Source organism: Phaseolus vulgaris, chromosome 1, assembly GCF_051622355.1.
Source record: "Phaseolus vulgaris cultivar YP4 chromosome 1, ASM5162235v1, whole genome shotgun sequence".
NCBI classification, from domain to species: domain Eukaryota; kingdom Viridiplantae; phylum Streptophyta; class Magnoliopsida; order Fabales; family Fabaceae; genus Phaseolus; species Phaseolus vulgaris.
The window spans coordinates 6,664,815-6,678,890 of NC_143498.1; the positions used below are offsets into that span (position 1 = coordinate 6,664,815).

General features: G+C 28.5%; 1 protein-coding gene across 1 annotated transcript; it reads left to right on the forward strand.

The window, feature by feature from the left end:
• Nucleotides 1-12,927: 12,927 nt before the first annotated feature.
• Nucleotides 12,928-13,701, forward strand: LOC137813311 (14 kDa proline-rich protein DC2.15). Its single transcript, XM_068615447.1, has one exon. The coding sequence runs from the start codon at nucleotides 13,012-13,014 to the stop codon at nucleotides 13,375-13,377; it is 366 nt and encodes a 121-aa protein (XP_068471548.1). The 5' UTR covers nucleotides 12,928-13,011; the 3' UTR covers nucleotides 13,378-13,701.
• The last annotated feature ends 375 nt before the right edge of the window (nucleotides 13,702-14,076 follow it).

Below are 14,076 nucleotides of genomic sequence, written 5' to 3' on the forward strand. Positions count from 1 at the left end.
ACACCGCACAAAGGACAACGGTCACACACTAGAGAAATATCACGTCTCAGAAGATTGTCCTTAGTGGCGATTGTATTAGTTAACGCCCTTCAAACCGTAATTTGTGTCGAAGGTAAGGTATTTAGCTTTCAGAACTTTGCAAAAAAAGTCCCAATACACTATAGACTCATCCCCCGAAAGAAAATTATAAGTTGCCTTCACAGAGTAGTTCGTAGACTCTACATCCCCAATCTCAATACTCTCTACTAACTTCTTCTTTCCCGCCTGTTTAACCACCCCTATTGGAATTAACCACTAGACCAGACAATTTCTTTGGTTATTAATAATATTAATAATAATAAGTATAATAAAAATCATAATAATACTAAAGAATTTGTTTGTAGTATTGGTTAAATTTTCTTTGATCACTGAAGGAATCTGGTTTTGAATCTCATCCACCGCAATTTTTATTTTATGGTGCTGAAGTGGCATAATGATGTTTAACATAAAAACTTTTTATAAAAAAATAATAATTATTTCTTCAACTTTTAAAAATGTATGAATTGAATCCTTCTTCATTTAGTGATTACTTTCTATAGTCATAAGAATGATTAAATCTTATATATTTTTTAAGTTTGAAGACAGGTTTATCATTTTTAAAGTATAAAATCAAAATCAAGTTGATAGGAAAAATAGAGACAAAAACTATACTTTTCTCTTAAAAAATTAATTAAACTCATAATTTAGAAAAAAAAGAATGTTGAAGGGTGTTAACAATGCGAACTTATCTATTTGTTTTAATCGTCCTGTATTTGGTTAAAAAAAGGAATTAAAATAGAGTTATCAATAAAGAATTACAAACTAATTTTATGAGGTCGTTACTAGAATTTTTAAAATCATAAATGCAAATTAAACCCAATTACCCCACCAAAATTTTTCACAAGAATTTGAAATACCAATTTAACTCTGAAAAAAACCCTCAACCATTCCATTTATAACATCATTAAAATTTTCTCTCCCATTTGTATGGTTAGACGTAGAGGAATGGACGAGGATGTTGGAAGGATATTCACTCATTTCTTAACCTAGCAAGACAAAAATGGTAGAACAAGAGCACGTGGGCACAAGCACACCTCTAAGTACCATAATGGATTCTCATATCTTTGCCATGGTTGTCACCAACTTTAGTTTACTCCATTTTCCTCCACACAATTTCACCCATTATAGTCTATTACACCATGGCATTTATGCAAGAGATAAGATTCCACACAATGAAATGTGTCATCCAATTAATATTACAATAATGTCTTTTGATATCAAATTATTATTACTAAATTATTCATAAATATTTAATCTCTATTCGTATTTCGTATGATACCTTAATAACTCTATATCAACTAAAAATAATAATAAATTACAATATATAAATAGGTAATCCAATTAATATTATAATGTCTTTCGGTATCGGATTATTATTATTACATTATTCATAAATGTCTAGTTTTATATTCAAAATGTTCATATTTCGTATGAAAAGATTATCCATAAATGTCTAGTTTTATATTCAAAATGTTCATATTTTGTATGAAAAGTATGTTAGTAATTTTATTTCGACTATAAATAATATTAAATTATAATATATAAATGAAGACTAATTTTCTGTTGCAAAATTTATTTTTTAATACTACACAAAATAAAAGTTATATGAAAACCTATTTCTCAAAGATTTAGTTTTTTTGAGTTATTTAAAAAAAAAATTATTACTAGAAAGGTAATTTACATTAATCTTATGTATTATTCTCTTTTAATAATGATATGTCTTCATCGTTTGGTGTTGAAGTGTAAAGACAAATTTTCAAAGTTGTAAACAAAGTACACATCTTCTCTTCTCTTGACAACAATGAATAAAGTTTCATCCTCAAACACATATAAAGTTTAACAACATCGTTCACTTCCTTACATTTATATTCTACTTCTTTACCTTGCACCTCTTTTTAGGAAATATACTCAACATATTTCACACACACACACACACATATATATATATATATATATATATATATATATATGTAAGAGATTAAGACATTACTTTTAATCTAAAAAAATTTAAAGTTATTAAGATTATGAATTTATGTGATTTTTTACTTATATATTATTGATCTTGTTATTATTTCTTAAACTAAAACTTTCTGCTTACATTTATATTTCCAAAAATGACTTTCTGCAGTTGGACCATATAAGCATCTGAAATTGTTAAAGCAGACAGCCAGTAAATGGAGCAGATAAATAGAAATTTCTAATAATAATTCTTGAATTGAATTATTTGGGTGTTTTATTTGACATCATTACTTTGTAGTTATTATAAAATAATGAATTTACTATAAATGTTTGGTACTTTGTTATTCTCTTATCCAGAGAATCTTGGTACAATTTTGTAGGTTATAGTATATTGTTGTGTTGCTTTTGTCTTTTGAAAGGTATATATGATTCCAGCTATTAAATTAAACGTGTCATGTTTTATGACTTTCTAACATCTACAATGCTTGTTGGTTAGCGATAGAGGAAAACCTTAATCTTAATTATAAGCTAATCATGAATATATAGCCATTAGACTACTTAATTTATTTAGGGTTGGCATCGAAACATACATAATATATTGGACGAAGTTCTTACAACTTGTAGAAGAAAAAAAGAGTTAAAATAAGCTTATATAAGTTAAACATTTAAATTTAAATATATATATATATATAATACAAATTACTTACACATGAATTAATTATAGTTTATGAAAAAAAAACTAATTTTAAGTTTTTACTCTTTTTTTTCTGAAAGTGCTTGTGAAGAATTATGTTCATTTAAATCCTAAAATTTGTTACAATGAACTTCGTTAAAATTAGTTTTATATATAAACTAAAAATAAAAATTTATTACAAGTTAATTTGTACATAAGTTAATTTTAACTTTACATAAATACCTTTATGGTTATATTATTTATTTATTTATTTTATTTTTCTCAATAAAATTTTATTCTTAAATTTTCTGTAACATGTTAGACAATATGATCTTCTTGAATTCTGAATTTTGTCAAAAGAAATTGTTTTTTAGCACTTGTTAAAACTCAATTATTTTATTTAATTAGAGTTCTTAAATTAGAGTTCTTAGTTAGGTTTGTCTAATTCTAATCAATATCTTGTTTGCTTAATACAAGATATAGAAGATAAACATTTCTTGAGTAGACGTTTGGAGACAAGTGAGATATTGACTATGTTACTAGACAAATGAGATATTGAATACGTACTAGACGCTTGTTTTGCTGATAATATCTTGTTCAATTTGATCGACACTTTTTGATTAAGTTCAACTCTGTGAGAGAATTGAAAGAATGACAATCTTAGGATAAGAAAAATGAATTCAGTGGTGAATGAACTTAAGAGTCAACCTGCTACCTTTATCATTTTTCTATTCTTTATTCTATCTTTTTTTTCTAAACAATCTCAATCCCTCTTTTTCTTTATTATTATTGCTAACTTTTATTGCTTGTAGATAAGTTTTGAACACTATTTGACTAGATTATCAATTGAATTCATTAGGAAATGACTTTGAATTAACTGACCTTATCTATACTATTATCTTTTTAGTCTTAGACGGTCTAGCATTGCGTTAGACAGTCTGTACTAAAACTCTTTTAAATATGTTGAGGAACGACATCAATCTGGGAAAAAGGATAAAGGTAAAATTTAAAGCAAGATAAACCTTGATAAGCTTCATGTTGCTTAAGGGGGGACAAAAGCAAAGAGGATAGAAAAAGATCATCTTAAGCTAGAGAAGAGCTTATTTAAAGGTTCCACATTGTTTAACCGACAATGTTTGTTTGAGGTGGAGCTTCAAAGAAGAAGAAGACAAAGATGAAGGCTTTAAATTCTTTTGTTTCTTCTAATTTATACTTTATCTTATTTATATTGAAAATATTTTATGAAAACCTAATATGATGAAAATGGGTTTTGGAAAATGTATTATTAAACTTTATTGTTTTAAGCACCATAAAAAATGGAAAAAATCGTTAGATTCAAGTTCAAAGGACCCTCTGTTTGGTTTTAATTGTGTGCTTAAAAAACTAAGTGTAAAATAATTTGTTATCAAAATATATATATATATATATGTATATATATATATATGTATATATATATATATATATATATACATATATATATATATATCATGTCAGACGCAAAGTACCTAGTCTAGCTCAATAGACCCAAGTTGTGTTGCTAGACACAAAAGTTGTTTATATTGTGCTTTGTTTGATACATGCAAAGTTTTGTGCACATACTTTGTTTGATAAACTTTTTCTTGAAAAAGATAATAAGTATACTTTGTCTGACAGACACAAGTCTGAAGCATTTCATGATACATGTCAAACTTTAATAAATTCTTATCTTATATTGCATGGTTTATAAACTTCTTCTTTATTTAAAGAAGAATTTATTGAAAGCTACTTCTTGCAAATTACTTTTCATGAAAAGAAAGATATTAGTGTTGTAAAGTCAATCAATTGTGTCAGGACATGGACTTTGCTCAAAAGATGAAGAGAATCCACATGACTTTTCTTGTGAAGCTTTGCCATGTTCCAGAAGTGTTGATAAAGCGGCCACACATTCAATGCTAACTTCAAAGCATTTAATGCATCTTCGAGCTTTAAAGATTGCTTAAATGCAAAAAGAAGTAGTAGTAGATGAATACCCTCACAATGGTACAAAGGACGTGCAACGACTCTTTTCTTATCAAACTCTATACAGACTATCTCTTTGAAGAAGAAAGGTTGATGAAAGTCTTTCAACAAAAACAAACTCAGGTTTCAAGCTATGCTTATCCTTTGTAGTTGTAAGGAAGAACATTATTCATGTTCAAGAGAAACTTATTTCTTGGGTTATAAGTTAAAGTTGCAATGACAACCAACTTATCTGACTCAACTATTTTAAACTCTAACTCAACTGATTATCATGTACAATATGCACTTTTAAGCATTGTTTGGTGTAAAAATATTTGCCATGGAGGAAAATAAGTACTACCAAATATCAGAGAGTTTCAATGAAGAAGAGAATAGAATTTAATGTTTCATGACATGCATTCAATGCTTCTTAACATAAGAGCTTATCAGACAATAGCATGAGAAGAAATAAGACAATGAAATGAGTTCAAAGCTACTCAACTACCAAAAAAGGGAATAAAGTTACTACTTTTCACAACCCTATAAGAAGACTCAAAGAGAAGAACAAGAAAACGAACAATAATTTGCAGGTGTTGAAACTCTGTGAATTATTTTGTGCCCTAAAGCTTTGTAAAAATATTGTTCATGTTCATTCTCGCAGACTAGTAAAAAGAGCTTAACCCTTGTACACATCGAAAGATGCTACCCTCTTTAGTGAGAAAAAATAACATATATTGATCTCTAAGAATTTGTAATGATCTTGAACAAGGATGTCTAGTGTCAAGAATACTCAGTATTGAGCTAGGAGTGACTAGTGTCAAGAATATTCAATGATGGGTAAGGAGCGACTAGTATCAAGAATACTTAGTATTGAGTACAGAGTGTCTAGAGTCAAGAATAATCAATGTTAGCTAGGATTGGCTTGGTCAAAGATACTTTACAGTAGTCGACTTCTTAGTGGAACTTTACTAGTTAGTCAAGAACATGACGTAATCTATGTGATCAGACGAACCAATATAAAAAAAAACTAAGTATATTTTCTTTTCTTTGATATTTTACATTGCATGTTATATACTATTTAACTAATTAAAGAAGGCATGGAGAATCAAAGTCAATCTTGCGAAAATATCCAAATCTTTATTATATATTTATATTCATATCATCTGAAGGCACACAAACGATACTTGTGTAAACTTGCAAAATTTTTGAAAAGGTGCGACAATGGTCTCCAACACAAAAGCGAACCACAAAAGATAAGAGGAGGTGTGCGGGGTGTTGCGACTGAGAAAGGAAAAAGATGAAAAGAGTGTTGAATATGGTGTATTTATTTTTTCATTAAGGGTAAAATCATCTTTTCGTCACCCCAATGAAGATGTAAGAGGAAATCATGGGGGAGCAAGAAGAATTTTCTCCCAAAAAGATCATCATGAGAAGTTAGAAAAAAAAAATATTGGACATTCAAGCTTGCTAGTTCAAGTGGGCTAAAGTGCGGGTTAACATGTCTTACCCTGCAACCCACATTAATTTTTTGAATCTTTTATTTTGTCCTACCTTGCAAAAAGAAGAAGAAGAAGATGATGATTCAGTTACAATTATTCACATTTCATTTTAAAAGAATCACCATATCTTTAAAACTTCTATTTTTCTTTCTCAACCTTCTATCTAAAATTTTGACATCATCGCTCATCAATTTGATAATCAGAGTCCGCCATTAGACTCCTGACATTAAAGATTACAAGACTGCCGAATCAGAATCTCTGATAGAGTTAGTTTATTTTTGCTCTTCTCTTTTAGTAAATTTTTTTCTCTAGGCTTTGCATGTGACTCTTTTAGCTTCAGGATTAGTCTTTGTTAGCTCAGAGTCCAAGTGATACAGTTAGATTATTTTTATCAAGACTCTATGGTGCAGGTCAAGCTACCATTGAGTTTTTGGTAGGTTTTGGAACTCTTAGTGAGCCCCTGCTCAAACTGAGGTAATGGAAGCTACTTTAAATTTCCAATAGAACCTTGGGTTAGAAGATATGGATGTAGGAGTGACGTGGTCACCACTCTCAATTTTTCTTACAAAATTTCAGGTTTTTGAGTTCATTAGAATTTGATTGAGATTGGAATGTGAAATTGTAGATATGGTAGATGTTGTAGAATCTATATGTGTTTGAAATTGAATGAGTTAATGAATGTATTTGAATAGTTTGTTGAGTCACTTAAAATGTAATGTTTGTTGAGAATTGGTTGATTGATTTTAGGTGATTTTGGTTTAGAGAGCATATATATGTATAAATGTATAAAATGACATAAAAGGTCAATGAGAGTGCTTCAATAATTCCGAGTAAGAACTGTCATTTTAATGTATAGATTTATAAAAATATGAGTTGAGTGTAATTTTGGTAGAAAAATAAAAAATATAGTAGGTTTAAGCATATTTTTTTGCATATCTCGTCTCAGGCGAGATAATTCTCGCTCAAGCAAGAATAGAATGAAAAATGGGGTTCTCTCGGGTTTGTTTTCGCCCATGCAAGAAGAAATCTCGCTCAAGCCAGGCATGAGATGAAATTATGGGTGCTCTCGAGTTCAATCTTGCTCAAGCAAGGGAATTCCCGCTTGGGCGAGACCCATTATCGCTCAAGCGAGATAATTTTCGCTGAAGCTAACCCTAGAAAAAACTGAAATTTTTATATTTGCTTTTAAAAGGTTGGGTTATTTATATTTTATAGTTTTTAATTATAATTTATGTATATTTAATTGAAAACACCTTGAACTAGATATTTATGTGATTCTTGGATGAATTTTTATGTGTTTTGAAATTTTAAGTTTTGGTATGATTTAATTGTGTGATTTTAGATATTGTGAGATGAGGAATATGAATCTTAATCAAGATATAGTATTTTTAGGAAAGAAAATACCATGTTAAGATTGTTTAAGATGTACGTTGACTAGGGATTCGTCTAGAAGGAGGTATTATTACTCTAATGATATAATGGAATCATATAAATGAAGTTATTCAGGTGGTGAGAGCCGAAGGAGGTTCATATGAATAAGTCAGTTGTTTTAAAGATAACTAACTTGACATGTTATACGAGTTAACCTTGTATTACTAGGTGATATGATATTGAGATTATTTATGCGCATAGTTGTGTTGATTTCACAGTGAGATAGTATAACAAGTGTAGATCTCTTTGTCTAAGTCAATGCACGAGTGTTTCGAAAATATAGTCAAGTGTCTGAGTACGTTTGTCAGTAGAAATTTGACATGAGTAATGCGAATGATGAATTGTGATAGACACTTGATGGTTTAAGAAAATGTATGAGACTTGATGACTTATGTTTGCTAAATAGAAATGGAAATTATATAAAATTCTTTTATAGTTAGCTTACCCTATTGTTTGTTGTGTTTTGTTTTTTTTATCTATGATGATCGTGTATTTACACGGGAGCATATGGGAGGATTGCAGGTGATAGAACTAGTCAGTGAGCAGCTAGTGGATGAAATATTTTTATTTGAATATAAACCTTTGTATGCATATATTAAAATCCCTATAGAAATAATATATTTTAATATACAATATGAGATAGTTTTACATGTTCATATATTAATTAGATATTACATATATATTATTTTATTAAATATAAATAAAAATTAGGATGCTACACAAAATACCACAAATATTAACTTCTAAACATTGTAATTAAGAAAGTTTCTGAATTCTACGTATTGAAATTAAAAAAATTCAATAAAATACTGGATAATTTAAGTATTTTAAAAAATATAAAAAATTATGAAAGTGCGGGAAGAATTTTCTTCCTTTGGGATCCAAGAATTATAAGGGAGAAGAAAAATGAAAATAATTGAAACCGGTGAATATTGATTATTTGACAAAGAAAGATAGATGTACCAAACAATATTTAGTAAAGGACTAATTTAACCTTTAAAATGCACGAGAATACTGCTAATTTAGTCCTTTAAAAAATAATATTTATTTTAAATTTTGAAAGTGTAAAAATATATAATTACGTCAAATTATTAAAATTTATAAGACTATTTTGTCACTAAAATATACTTTTAAGGATCAATTTCACATTAAATCACAAATTATTTTTCATAAATATAATGTTATGGAACAATTTGATTATATATATATATATAGGAATTATATCTTTTATTATTTTAATGACTATTAAAAGGGCTTCACACATTAAAAAATCAATTTAATAATTTACTAAAAAATATTAGAAATAATTTAGTGAGACTAAAAAAATTCCTATACAAAATAATGAAAAAATGTAAAGAGTTTATTTATTGAAATGAAAAGTAATCAACTATATTACACTTAAAAACAATTGTTCTAATAATCAACTAAAATCCATTTTTTTTACAAGTTTAATTGTGTTATTCTTATAGTAAATAAGTAAAATAAATTTCACTCTTTTTATCAAATAAATTTTATTCCCATTTAATTATATGCAAATTCTAGTACCTAAACAATTAAAATTAATGCATATCTAATAGGACGATTTTTTTTATCTGACACAGCTACTCCCTACATACTATACACCAAAACCTTCACACAAATTCTCACCACCCATTTGCCCACACAATTTCTTAAATTATGGATGCTTTGTACAGTAGAAAATAATTTTATAGAAAAATGAAATTTTTAAATAAAAAATTACTTTTAATTTTAAGAATAAATAATTTTAAATAAAAAAATCCATGTACACTTACACAATATTATTTTAATTTAATCAACAAAACTAAATTTACATAATCAATAAATAATTCCATTACATGTTTACAAATTTTTTCACTTATAATAACTATTTTTATTATAAGTGAAATTACTAAAAAGAAAATAGCAACTAAATTTTTAAAAAATTATTATAATAATTAAATTAAATATTATTTTAGAAAACTAAAATATTATTAGTATTTAAAATAATTTTTATTATTAATAAAAAATTATAAATTAATTTTTAAATAAATATCTAATATTTATTATCAAAATTTTAGTTATTAACTAATATATATATATATATATATATATATATAAATTGACTGAGTGTTACTGTTACTACTTTAAAGTTTGTACTAAAAAAAGATGAAAAAGTTAAAAGTATGGCACAAAATTTGAGATTGGAATTTGAATAAAGCATGAAGGGAATTTGTGACACAGTACTTGAAGTGTGAGGAAAAGAACACAGTTTCCACTCTCGTGAATGGTGGATCCCAATCCTTCTTATCCGTAATCACTATAAACACATCAATCAAAACTAATCTCAAATAATCCTAAGAAAAAAAAAACCTAATCTCAAATTTGATTCTATGTTTCAATTTGCAAGCAAAAAAAATTAGAACTCACATTAAAAGCTAATTAATTTCTACCAAAGTTACAATATAGTAATTACATTGGGTGTGTATTTCATTAACTTGTCTATACTTTGAGTACACGAAACATTATTACCAATTTTTAGTCGTATTATCTACGCAAGTGAATTTCAGTACTCAGAAAACCAATAAAACCTAAATATTGTAAAATTTTATTTGTATCAAATTTTATCAATTCAAGTCATAACATTATTCATGAGGTTTATACTCAAACAGATTTCAAAGGGTGAGGATGGGTCTTGGCTTCTTCCTGAAAATCTTTTACCTAAATACATATAAACTACAAGAATTCATATTAATTTAGTTTAATCGTGCATGCAAAGTTTGCATTATTTTTATCTATTATTGGATATGGGTATGTTAAGACAAACTTATGGATGAAAATTTGAGTTTGATTTTCACATAATTCATCTTTAAAGAGGAAAAAAACTTTAAAAATGACTAGATTTTGTAATGATAATTATTCTGATGAGTACAACTAGACTAAAGGATTGAATCACATAATAATGTTTGATAATTTCTACCAAAGAGGCAAACACCTTAATTGTTGATAATTTCTACTAAAGAGGCAAACACCTTAATTGTGTAGTTTAAAATGTAACAATGTGTATACTTTTGTATTAAAAATTTAACTCTTTATTACATTATACTCAATTTAGTAAAATTGCATGTTCTATCATTTTATTCCCTCATTTAGATTTGCGTGCAAATCTTTCTCTCTCTTTTTTTCTAAGAGTTTTCCTTGCTCTTTGTCTACCTTCATCCATTCAATTATTCCATATCTTTTAGAATTCAATCACACAGTAGTTGGAAAACTAAGAATAGCTCCTCGTCTGAATAGTTTTTCAATCACAGATTCAGAGTGTAAGGTGATTTTTTGCACGAGGAAGAAAAGTTTCAGATAAGGGATATTACCTCACATAATTGCACTTTATGAATTTGAAATTTGTTTCATTGTGAAGACTTTAGTAGCATAATTTTTTGTTGTATATTGGGTCTGAAATTCTTGGGTTATATGTAAGTATAATGCTCTTCGGTTGAACTTGAAGAAGTGCATCTAATGTTCTCCATTTGTATGTAGAAACGATAGAATACTTGTTGTATGCATGTTTAATGTTCTTCACCATGTAGAATTAGAAGAACATGAGTTATGTGTGTTTAATGTTGTTCATGAGCATGTTGGGTTTGAAATTTTCGTTTGCATGTGAAACTAGAGTCCATCCTTACAAATACCTATCTAAAAGATATTAGAAACCTAATTAGTTTTTTTATTAAACATGTTATGACTAAAGTTTTTAGACATAATGAACTTCTTTTATATAGATTAATATTACTAATACTTGGAGTGTTACAAATTTTAATTTAACTATGCTAGTAAGTATTCTTACAAAGTATCTTACACTTTTAAGAGCATAATAAATATATATTCTACTTCAAAGTATTTAGAAGACTTCAAACTAGAATATCTAAAAAAAATTCATTTTTAAAAAAAATTATTTATAGAAGAGAAAAATTCATATCCAATATTTCTAACTGTTAGAATTTGTTCGCCTCTCCTATTAATTTGAACCTATATAAGATTTCATTATTTAAACAATACAATTATAGGTAAGAAAATCAATCTTTAGCCTTAAAAGCTCAAAGTCTCAATTCAAAATTATGCCAAATTGATGAAAAAAAACATCAAAAGATCATGCAAGTCACACTGCATTCAAACATATGTGCTATTTCCTCAAACTACATAACATAGTAAATATATTATATTGCATACATTACACAGTGAGGAGATGAAGAAAAGACAGTTTGAAATGATAAGGTTGATTTTGTTTTGAAAATGGTGATCTCAGTCATTTGAGCCTTACCGACAAGAAAATTGAAGAGGTGTTGTAAGCTACTTGCAGAATGCCCAATTGATTTCAATAATTCAATGAAGCAACCAAGTAATGGACATGAAACAAGACAAACCCTATACCCCAGTTTTCTTTTTAATCTGAACCAATTAAGCTGGAAACCACTTATATCACTGTCAACTTGTCATTTAATTTTATTCTCCCTTTTCCTCTTCTGTTTGTTTTTCTACCACTTTTTCTTTTTCCTTTCAAAGTAGTTTTATCTTATACCTTCAACTACTCTCTAATCTCATATGTTTTAGTAGTTTTGATTCAAAGCAAGGAACCAAGAGATCCACCCATCACATAAGCCCTTCAACTGCAGAATTCTTTGCACTTTGTATTCAAAACCTAGTTTAACATTAAAATGAATGGTAAATTTTCAAGTAATAATGTTCAGTGATCTTAATTATAGATAAAACTGAGACATGTTTCATCTCTAAATAATCCAAAAGGAAATAATTTCTCTTGTAATCACATGTCACATGAGCCAAAACTGCCCTTTTCATAGCTGAATAAAACCAAAAGCTAGAACTTGTGATTTTGAAAGTAAATGTAGACCACTAATAGTTTACTGCAGTGGTTGGAGTAACAACTTTTTTCCTTGCAGTAAATTTAACTACAATGACATCATGTGAACCAAGCTTGTTTGGTGTTAGGCACTTCCTTGGAAGTTTCTCCTGCTCTTCCTGGTCCTCAATTTAGATTTTCAAGATTCTACTTTAGTGGCTTCTAATGCTTTGGTAAAAACAATGATGCAGTAAGCAAGAATGCTGACAAGGGTAAGTGAGAAAAAAAAATCTAAGTTACTACTTACCATAGATAGTCCTAGTCCTTAACAACCACTAAGCAAGGAACCCATGATTTTCAGAAGCATACAAAAACATCCAACTGTAACATTATCACCCTCTCTTCCACTCAATCAGATATGCACATGATCAGGCCTCACAATTTGCCTTTAAATTGGTCCACCTCTCTTGTCTTTCCCATTGTGATTCCTTCAAACCAAAGCAAAGCACACTGTGAAAGTGTTTTTCATTTGCAACCTTGCAATGGCTTCCAACAAGCTTATTGCCACCATCTTTGTGCTTTCTCTCCTTGCCTCATCAACCAATGCATGTGGCACATGCACTCCCAAGGCTTCTCCCCCTCCTCCATCAGGGAAGTGCCCAAAGGACACATTAAAGCTAGGGGCTTGTGCAGACATTCTAGGACTTGTTAATATTGTTGTTGGCTCACCTGTCTCCAGCAAGTGTTGTGCATTGCTTTCGGGTTTGGCTGATCTAGAGGCTGCACTTTGCCTCTGCACTGCCATCAAGGCCAATGTGCTTGGAATCAACTTGAATGTGCCTATCACACTCAGTGTGCTACTCAGTGCTTGCCAAAAAACAGTTCCTTCTGGCTTCCAATGTCCATAGAATTCATCATGCTAGGTTCATCTCATCATCACTTGTGTCCTCAATTTGTTGTCTTTTAGAGTTCTTCCTTTTGTGCAATGTGTGCATGTTTCATTTTAATAATTTGGCAAACACATGTTTGTCCAAATCAGTAACCCTTTGCTCTTTTCTAGTAAATTTGGTTATTATTGTAAGTTTTATTTTTGGGGTATGTTAAAGGTAGAGGGGTTTGATTTGCTAAGCCAAATCTTAAAGACCAATATGCAGAATTTATTCTAATTTAGAATCAAGTGTGTATTATCAATTTATATATAAGTTCAGCACTGTCTCTTAATTTCCTCTAAATTGCTGTTATTATTCCTCATATTTCTTCTTACAAATTCTTTAACTTAATAGAGCAATGGTTAAACAAAATCAAAAGAAAACAAAGTTTCATGTAAAAATTATTTTGTTATAAATATATTCCTAATAAAAAAAGTTCTTGATTTTTTTAGCTAAACAGTTCTGCACCTTTTTCTTCTGTATGTGAATTGAAAACAACAAATTACATGCAGCAGGTTTCTTTCCAGATGTTGACAATATTTGTTTTGATTTTTTTCTCCAGAAGAATCTTAGTATATGTAACCAATAAATTAAGAAAAAAAATAAAACAGGCTTCTTTCCAAACTATGCTGAAAAACATGATTATTACAGCTCTCTGACATTTTTGTTTCATCATAA

Bases quoted from the DNA above. Each gene is read 5' to 3' on its own strand.
- LOC137813311 (XM_068615447.1), top strand. From the start codon at position 13,012: ATGGCTTCCAACAAGCTTATTGCCACCATCTTTGTGCTTTCTCTCCTT.